General features: G+C 46.3%; 1 protein-coding gene across 4 annotated transcripts in view; it reads left to right on the top strand.

Moving 5' to 3' along the window:
* The window catches only part of PRICKLE2 (prickle planar cell polarity protein 2), a 336,416-nt gene that overhangs the window by 298,245 nt on the left and 28,171 nt on the right, over positions 1 to 10,000 (top strand). For all 4 annotated transcript variants that reach the window (XM_075321373.1, XM_075321374.1, XM_075321376.1 and 1 more), the window contains 2 exons: positions 3,203 to 3,406; positions 5,590 to 5,776. In XM_075321373.1, coding sequence (XP_075177488.1) covers positions 3,203 to 3,406; positions 5,590 to 5,776 — 391 coding nt within the window. The remainder of the gene's footprint in view (positions 1 to 3,202; positions 3,407 to 5,589; positions 5,777 to 10,000) is intronic.

Genomic DNA, 10,000 nt, shown 5'->3' with positions numbered 1-10,000 from the left:
ATCAAATAGGCCTGCTTATGCTCTTATTTTATCCTCACTACTCCCCTGACTAATCTAGTTTGTTTTGTTTTTTGTTTTTCTTAATCTGCCATATGGTTAGGGATGTGAGCTTTTTTATGCAGTGCAAATATTTATAGTCTTGTGAAAGGGGTGTGGCTAATGCAGAGGAGTCTAAAGACACGCCCCAGAGGATCCTGTAAGCACTGCCCCCTCGGTACAGACCACAAACACTTTATAGATAAAAAAGGCCCATATCTCTGCAACGGTATGGCGGATTTAAATAAGTAAATAAACAAATTACACAGGAAAGCAGCAAGAATAAAATGAGACACCTTTTGACATGGTGACAGGTCCACTTTAAGGTCCTTTACTCAAGCTTTTGCAATGTGCACAGATAATCCAGTGTTGCGATGCCAACAACATTGACATTAAGGTCCATCTTAAAGTTGTAATCAGTCGATGAATGAGCATTATCTTGATTGTTCATCACTGCTTACCCTGGTAAGTGATCAGGACTGAGCTCTTATGTCTGCCAATTGCCCCCTAGTGTAAAAGGCCAACTCGGCTAAGAACAAGCTTTCTCTAGTTCTGTAAACAATAGAGGGACAGGCAGTAACTAGTATAACTTGTCAGAAGTGTGTTCTATAGTGTTGTTCCTCTGTTATTAGACTGGGATCCACTTTTGACTTAGTGACAGGACCTTTACTCAAGCCTATGCAAACTGCACATTTATTCCATTATCGTGCTGCCTAGAACATTGACCTTAGGGTTCACATTAAAGTTGTAATCAGTTGATGAATGAGCATTTTCTTGATCGTTCATCACCGCTTACCCTGCCAAATGGTCAAGAATGAGCACTCTTATGTCTGCCGATTGAACGCCAGTGTTAAAGGGCCAACTGGGCTAAGAACAAGCTTTCTCTAGTTCTGTAAACAAGAGGGACAGGCCGTAACTATTATTTTACCCGTCAACTCTTCTCAGAAGTGTGTTCTATAGTGGTGTTCTTCTGTTATTACACCAGGATAGCGCAGCAATACATTCATTTCTCCAGTACCTTCCTGATTACTCTGGGATCGACTTTTGACTTTGTGACAAGTCATCTTTAAGGTCCTTTACTCAAACCTTTACAAAGTGCATAGTACATCCAGTGTTGTGCTGCCAACAACATTGACCTTGAACTCCACATTAAAGTTGTAATCAGTTGATGAATGAGCATTTTCTTGATCGTTCATCACTGCTTACCCTGCCAAATGATCAAGAATGAGCACTCTTATGTCTGCCGATTGAACGCCAACGTAAAAGGGCCAACTGGGCTAAGAACAAGCTTTCCCTGGTTCTGTAAACAAGAGGGACAAGCACTAGCTATTATTTTACCTGTCAACTCTTCTCAGAAGTGTGTTCTATAGTGTTATTCCTCTGTTGGTACTCTTGGATCCACTTTTGACTAAAGGCCGCTTTACACGCAGTGACATCACTATTGCGATGTCGTTGGGGGCACGGAATTCGTGACGCACATCCGGCCTCGTTAGCGACGTCGTTGCGTGTGACACATACGAGCGACCGCTAACGATCGAAAATACTCACCTTATCGTTGCTTGTTGACATGCTGTCCAGTTCCCAAATATTGTTGCTTTTGCAGGACGCATGTTGTTCGTCGTTCCTGCGGCAGCACACATCGCTACGTGTGACACCGCAGGAAAGAGGAACCTCATTTTAACTGCGGCTGCCGTCAATGAGGAAGGAAGGAGGTGGGCGGGATGTTCGTCCCGCTCATCTCCGCCCCTCTGCTTCGATTGGGTGGCCGCTAAGTGACGTCGCTGTGACGCCGAACGAACCGCCCCCTTAGAAAGGAGGCGGTTTGCTGGTCACAGCGACGTCGCTAGGCAGGCAAGTAGTGTGATGGGTCCGAGCGATGTTGTGCGCCACGGGCAGAGATTTGCCCGTGACGCACAACCGACGGGGGCGGGTACACGCGCTAGCGAGTATTGCAGCGTGTAAAGCGGCCTTTAGTAACAGGTCATCTTTAAGGTCCTTTACTCAAGCCTTTGCAAAGTGCACAGTACACCCAGTATTGTGCCGCCAACAACATTGACCTTGAGGTCCACATTAAAGTTGTAATCAGTCAATGAATGAGCATTTTCTTGATCGTTCATCACCTCTGTGTTGCAGGAGAAAATGATAAAATGCAGTTGTCAAATTTTTCCTTCATTTCCAGTAGGAATAATAGAGGGATGCTGCATCCTAAGAAGATGCTCAAGCATTGTTATTTCATTGAAAATAAAACACGAGGAGACTCAGAACGTCAAACCTACATTTTCTAGAATCTTCCTCCCTTTGTTGAATTTGCACATTAAATGGGAAAAAAAAAATTAATCTAGTTAGAAAGTCATAAATTAGAGCCGGAGGGGACATGAGGACATTGCTAAATGACCCGACATTTTCGAAATCATATAATCCGCTTTATATTACTTTTTCTAATTTAAAAAAATAAAAAAAAATTCTGCCTCCTTCCACAATTAAAGGCAATTTGCATAATTTTTACAACAATGTATCAGCGTTGCATTAACCTCGCAGGGATTTCATGATAAATCTGCTTTTATTTCCCGCTGATCTCATTTCGACCCCATCCGTAGAGTTCTCCATCAGCGTTTTACCTTTTTACTACTGTCATAATTGCAGTTTTATTTTTTTTTTTACATTGGCTTTTATGACGGGTTTAATTACCGTTGCGCTGTTACGAGGGCCGAGCCGTGGAGAGTTTAGTCACAGCTCCCATTTTTATTTCTCAATCTTTTTACTCCCTCCTATAATCTGGGCTCTCGAGACGCTGCCGTTCAGACCTTCTTTATCGTATTTGGCTGGACAGGCCCCCTGAGGAGGACAGAAGTCCTGAGGCATCACATTCAGCGCGGCTTTGTAAGGATAAGCAAGTCTCGTTATTAAATGCAGACGCTCTGGATACAAAAAAGAAGAGAAAAATCTAATTGCCTCCCTGGGAACAAATTAATGACCTGTATAGCTAAATAATGAGAAATCCAATCGTGTCAAGTTGAGCCGGTTCCTGGTGTGTGCAAGAAATGTGCAAAAATGGCCCCTATCTATACCGCTCATGTAATCAGAAATAAAGCAGACTCTTTTGCAGGGAAACGCATTTTGATCCCAACCCGTGTCATAATGCACTGTGTCACCTCTTGCTTTGCAGTGCGGAGGTCAGATTAATGGAGGGGACATAGCCGTCTTTGCATCCAGGGCCGGGCACGGCATTTGTTGGCATCCGCAGTGTTTCGTGTGCACGATATGTAATGAACTACTGGTCGACCTTATATACTTCTATCAAGATGGGAAGATCTACTGCGGCAGACATCACGCTGAGTGCTTGAAACCTCGATGTGCAGCCTGCGACGAGGTGAGTGCGGATCAGCGCAGTCTCTCCACGGGTGCCGCTATGTAACGATGCACTACTGGTGTTTGATGGTGGGTTTGCATCTCTATGGTGGAGAGTTTAAAACATCCTACTTGATTTTGCAGGTTACTTTTGAAGGACTCCCCACCCCTCTACTACTGCGGGATAATGATAAACCTAAAAAGATTAATAGAAATAAATAAAAACTGTAAAATAATAAAAATACATAAAGGTAAAATAAAAGTAGATAAAGAGTAAAATCTTATAACTAGTGATGAGCAGGCACTACCATGCTCGGGTGCTCAGTACTGGTAACTAGTGATGAGCGGGCACTACCATGCTCGGGTGCTCAGTACTCGTAACTAGTGATGAGCGGGCACTACCATGCTCGGATGCTCAGTACTCGTAACTAGTGATGAGCGGGCACTACCATGCTCGGGTGCTCAGTATTCGTAACTAGTGATGAGCGGGCACTACCATGCTCAGGTGCTCAGTGCTCATAACTAGTGATGAGCGGGCACTACTATGCTCGGGTGCTCAGTACTCGTAACTAGTGATGAGCGGGCACTACCATGCTCAGGTGCTCAGTACTGGTAACTAGTGATGAGTGAGCACTACCATGCTCGGGTGCTCAATATTCGTAACTAGTGATGAGCGGGCACTACCATGCTCAGGTGCTCAGTACTGGTAACTAGTGATGAGCGGGCACTACCATGCTCAGGTGCTCAGTACTGGTAACTAGTGATGAGCGGGCACTACCATGCTCAGGTGCTCAGTACTGGTAACTAGTGATGAGTGAGCACTACCATGCTCGGGTGCTCAGTACTCGTAACTAGTGATGAGTGGGCACTACCATGCTCTGTACTCGGAAGTAGTGATGAGCGGGCACTACCATGCTCGGTATTCATAACAAGCAGTTGGAGTCTTGGACGGGCTCAACTCGTGTACAGAGTATATTTGAAGTCACTTAGGAACTTGAGCATCTTCCAGAAAAATGGTTGAGTTCCCCCTTGACTTCCATTACACGTGGTATACAAGTTGCGCATATCCGAGCATTACGAGTACCAAGCACCCGAGCATGGTAGTGCCCGCTCATCACTAGTTACTAGTACTGAGAACCCAAGCATGGTAGTGCCCGCTCATCACTAGTTACGAGTACTGAGCACCTGAGCATGGTAGTGCCCGCTCATCACTAGTTACTAGTACTGAGCATCCGAGCATGGTAGTGCCCACTCATCACTAGTTATGAGTACTGAGCACCTGAGCATGGTAGTGCTCGCTCATCACTAGTTACTAGTACTGAGCATCCGAGCATGGTAGTGCCCACTCATCACTAGTTATGAGTACTGAGAACCCAAGCATGGTAGTGCTCACTCATCACTAGTTACCAGTACTGAGCACGCGAGCATGGTAGTGCCCGCTCATCACTAGTTACGAGTACTGAGCACCCGAAAGAACAGGCAATATGAGTCTAAAATAGCCCCATCGGCCAGTGCGAAAATTAGAAATGCTCAAATATTTGTTTTAAGGTCATAATATGAAAATAAAAAATTACCAAAAATTAAATATAATAATTTAACATAAAAACCTAGCTTTAATTTTAGAAGACCTAAATAAATGATACTTAGACTTTTTTTTCTATAGTTTTATAGTGTCTCCGCGTCAGTCAAGTATGTTCTAACACATTTCACTCGTCATCGAAAGAAAAAAAAAAAAAAAAAAGAAAATATGACTCTTATTTCACAAATGTCAAGTTATTTAAAGTCTCCACTATTTCCCTGCTGCAACTAACACGTCTGTATTGATCGGAGGTGCCGCTGTTGAAGGGCCTCCATTGTGTACAAAATGCCCACGGGGCCGCCGGCCATACAGATGTTCTGGGAAGTTCTTCGGCTGATATATGTCCTGGTGAGCTGGTGAGAAATAGCTGCCGTCTTATCTCACCTCGATATGTTACAGCTCAGCAAAATCCATCCCTTGATAGGATAAAGAAGGGATTATTCAGCGCCCCGGGGACATAAACTGATGACAGGTTTTTTTTATTGGATTTTTTTTTATTTTCCCCTAAAGTGAAATGCGTCAGTGGAAGAAACAATAAAGTGATGTTGGTGAATGCGTGGCCTGACCAGTGTGTGCTCATTGCTCTGGATGATTACCGTCTCTCTCATACCTTCCTCCTCTGTTAGATTATTTTTGCAGATGAATGTACAGAGGCGGAGGGGCGGCACTGGCACATGAAACACTTCTGTTGCTTTGAATGTGAGACCGTGCTGGGCGGTCAGAGATACATCATGAAAGAAGGACGTCCGTACTGCTGCAACTGCTTCGAATCCTTGTACGCCGAGTATTGTGACACCTGTGCGCAGCATATAGGTAAGAGGCGCAGCATATACGTAAGAGGCGCAGCATATAAGTAACAGGCGCCGCCAGAATCTCTTATTGTGGGAGGATTGTTTTCGATTGAATAAGTGAATATTCAGTTCTTAAAGTTGATGTACCGGAGGCGGGAAAATGAGCAAGCGGAACAGTGTAAGGAAGAGGGCTGGACAATGCCCCAATAATACGGACAGCGAGGGGGCTTCCACAAAAACCTACAGTAAGGGTGCCCCCTCTTTACTGCCAGCTAGACTACTACTATATTATCTACCAAAGAGCTCCCATTAATAGTGCCAAGAACTGTTCCCAGGATTATAGTCTAATAGCACCAACCAGGGTTCCCCATCCATAGTGCCAACTAGGGTTCCCCATCCATAGTGCCAACTAGGGTTCCCCATCCATAGTGCCAACTAGGGTTCCCCATCCATAGCGCCAACTAGGGTTCCCCATCCATAGTGCCAACCAAGGTTCCCCATCCATAGTGCCAACTAGGGTTCCCCATCCATAGTGCCAACTAGGGTTCCCCATCCATAGTGCCAACTAGGGTTCCCCATCCATAGCACCAACTAGGGTTCCCCATCCATAGCACCAACCAGGGTTCCCCATCCATAGCACCAACCAAGGTTCCCCATCCATAGCACCAACCAGGGTTCCCCATCCATAGCACCAACCAAGGTTCCCCATCCATAGCACCAACCAGGGTTCCCCATCCATAGCACCAACCAGGGTTCCCCATCCATAGCACCAACCAGGGTTCCCCATCCATAGCACCAACCAGGGTTCTCCATCCATAGCACCAACCAGGGTTCTCCATCCATAGCATCAACCAGGGTTCTCCATCCATAGCACCAACCAAGGTTCCCCATCCATAGCACCAACCAAGGTTCCCCATCCATAGCACCAACCAGGGTTCCCCATCCATAGCACCAACCAGGGTTCCCCATCCATAGCACCAACCAGGGTTCCCCATCCATAGCACCAACCAGAATGGCCAATGCCATTAATATCAATGGGTTTTCAGTAATCGTACCAATGAGAGCCTTATTAATAGTATCACCCAGCTGTCCCTACCGAATAGTGCCAACTAGGGTTCCCCATTTATAGTGCCAACTAGGGTGACCCATTCATAGTGTCAACCAGAATGGCCAATTGTGTTTTCATTAATAGTACCAACGAGAGCCTTATTAATAGTATCACCCAGCGTTCTGTACCGAATAGTGACCACTGGGGTGCCCCATTCATAGTGCCAACTGGGGTGCCCCATTCATAGTGCCAACTGGGGTGCCCCATTCATAGTGCCAACTGGGGTGCCCCATTCATAGTGCCAACTGGGGTGCCCCATTCGTAGTGCCAACTGGGGTGCTTCATAACATAGTGCCAACTGGGGAGCCCCATAACATAGTGCCAACTGGGGAGCCCCATAACATAGTGCCAACTGGGGAGCCCCATAACATAGTGCCAACTGGGGTGGCCCATAACATAGTGCCAACTGGGGTGGCCCATAACATAGTGCCAACTGGGGTGGCCCATTCATAGTGCCAACTGGGGTGCCCTATTCATAGTGCCAACTGGGGTGCTTCATAACATAGTGCCAACTGGGGAGCCCCATAACATAGTGCCAACTGGGGAGCCCCATAACATAGTGCCAACTGGGGAGCCCCATAACATAGTGCCAACTGGGGAGCCCCATAACATAGTGCCAACTGGGGAGCCCCATAACATAGTGCCAACTGGGGAGCCCCATAACATAGTGCCAACTGGGGTGGCCCATAACATAGTGCCAACTGGGGAGCCCCATAACATAGTGCCAACTGGGGTGGCCCATAACATAGTGCCAACTGGGGTGGCCCATAACATAGTGCCAACTGGGGTGGCCCATTCATAGTGCCAACTGGGGTGCCCTATTCATAGTGCCAACTGGGGTGCTTCATAACATAGTGCCAACTGGGGAGCCCCATAACATAGTGCCAACTGGGGAGCCCCATAACATAGTGCCAACTGGGGAGCCCCATAACATAGTGCCAACTGGGGAGCCCCATAACATAGTGCCAACTGGGGAGCCCCATAACATAGTGCCAACTGGGGAGCCCCATAACATAGTGCCAACTGGGGTGCCCCATAACATAGTGCCAACTGGGGAGCCCCATAACATAGTGCCAACTGGGGAGCCCCATAACATAGTGCCAACTGGGGAGCCCCATAACATAGTGCCAACTGGGGAGCCCCATAACATAGTGCCAACTGGGGAGCCCCATAACATAGTGCCAACTGGGGAGCCCCATAACATAGTGCCAACTGGGGAGCCCCATAACATAGTGCCAACATCAGTGTGCTCATTTTGAAGATCGGGTAGGGAGTTTGTCTTTTTCGACCTCCTCTGTGCTGATTTTTTACTTCAGACCACATCAAAGTTGAATTCACCAGGAAACAATGAATCTGTAGAAAACAAACGATGCAAAACATTTTATCAAACCCAATTGCAGAATTTATTTATTTATTTATTTTTAGACCCAAATATATGCAATTGAAAACAAAAAATCCAGAGCATTTTATGCCGTTTTATTTTCATTTTTCCTTCCCGCAGTGATTTATTTATGCAGTAGGGTATATAGCGCTATATAAACGATACGGCCGGAGACCTAAATAAGACAAAAAATGGTATAAACGTATAAAACATCCCAGCAGCTGCAGATAACTGAAAACCTGCCCTAATAAATGCGCTTTATGAACTCGCTGGTTATCGGGAGGGCTCGTCCCATTACTGCTGAAAGCCCATATGGGAGGCCGTGACACATGGCGGGGGATGGGCGGCAATAATGGCGCTATATGGCCGCTCGTGTCAGCCGTCGCTATATCTCATCATTAGTACTGACAGCGTTTCGCAGTTACCTTGTTGCCAGGGGGGAATTATTGTGTTGGACTGAATACATTAGCGCTCTGCGGATCCCGGCTTCTATAAATACAGCGCGATGTGCTGGTTGCTACGGTAACAATGCATCTTAAAGAGATAGCGGAAATCTGGCACATGTCGGAGCCGCGTCGCGCAGGTCCCTAATCTTTGGCCTCATTTGTTCTGCATTAGATTGTAATCATATTTTCGATTTCGCAGGCTCCTTTATAGATGAGTCCCGTAGTACGTTATCCGGACGGGGGAGGGGGGATTTAATGCATTTAGTATTCTGGAGCCAGGCAGCGATCAAGAGCTATTGCTTCACATACATAGGTGTCGTGTGCCCCCCGAGGATCATTATATATAAATCAGGTGGGCCTGTCACCACATTGCATAATCCAACCTGTGTACATTGTGTAATAGATCTTCCTAGACCCGGGTGTACTTACTTTGATAGTTTGTCAGCATGGCTGTAAAATCCTTCAAAGTATAATCTCAAAATCCAACAACCTAGTCTGAGAGCTCCTCAGTGTTCTTCATTCATACTGTGGCCGAATCTCTACCTATATAGCCTGACTGACAATTCCTCAATGTCCCTCCTCTCTGCTGCTGCACAATCTCTACCCAATGAGCCCTGATTACAATTGCTTGCTGTCTTTTTCCTGACTGTGGCTGAATCTCTACCTATATAGCCTGACTGACAATTCCTCAATGTCCCCCCTCTCTGCTGCTGCACAATCTCCACCCACTGAGCCCTGATTACAGTTGCTTGCTGTCTTTTTCCTGACTGTGGCTGAATCTCTACCTATATAGCCTGACTGACAATTCCTCAATGTCCCCCCTCTCTGCTGCTGCTCAGTCTCCAGCCACTTGTTGCTTGCTGTCTTTTTCCTGAATGTGGCTGAATCTATACCTATATAGCCTGATTGTTAATTCCTCAGTGTCCCTCCTCTCTGCTGCCGCTCAATCTTCACCCACTGAGCCCTGATTAACAGTTTATTACTGTCTTTTTCCTGACTGTGGCTGAATCTCTACCCACTTAGCCTAATTAGCAATTCCTCAATGTCCCTCCTTACTGCTGCTGCTCAGTCTCCACCCACTTAACCTTGATTACAGTTGCTTGCTGTCTTTTTCCTGACTGTGGCTGAATCTCTACCTATATATCCTGATTGTCAATTCCTCAATGTCCCTCCTCTCTGCTGCTGCACAATTTCCACCACTGAGCCCTGATTACAATTGCTTGCTATCTTTTTCCTGACCGTGGCTGAATCTCTACCTATATATCCTGATTGTCAATTCCTCAATGTCCCTCCTCTCTGCTGCTGCACAAT

Source organism: Anomaloglossus baeobatrachus, chromosome 8 (genome assembly GCF_048569485.1).
Source record: "Anomaloglossus baeobatrachus isolate aAnoBae1 chromosome 8, aAnoBae1.hap1, whole genome shotgun sequence".
NCBI classification, from domain to species: Eukaryota; Metazoa; Chordata; class Amphibia; order Anura; family Aromobatidae; genus Anomaloglossus; species Anomaloglossus baeobatrachus.
This window is presented reverse-complemented; position numbering and strand designations above follow the sequence as displayed.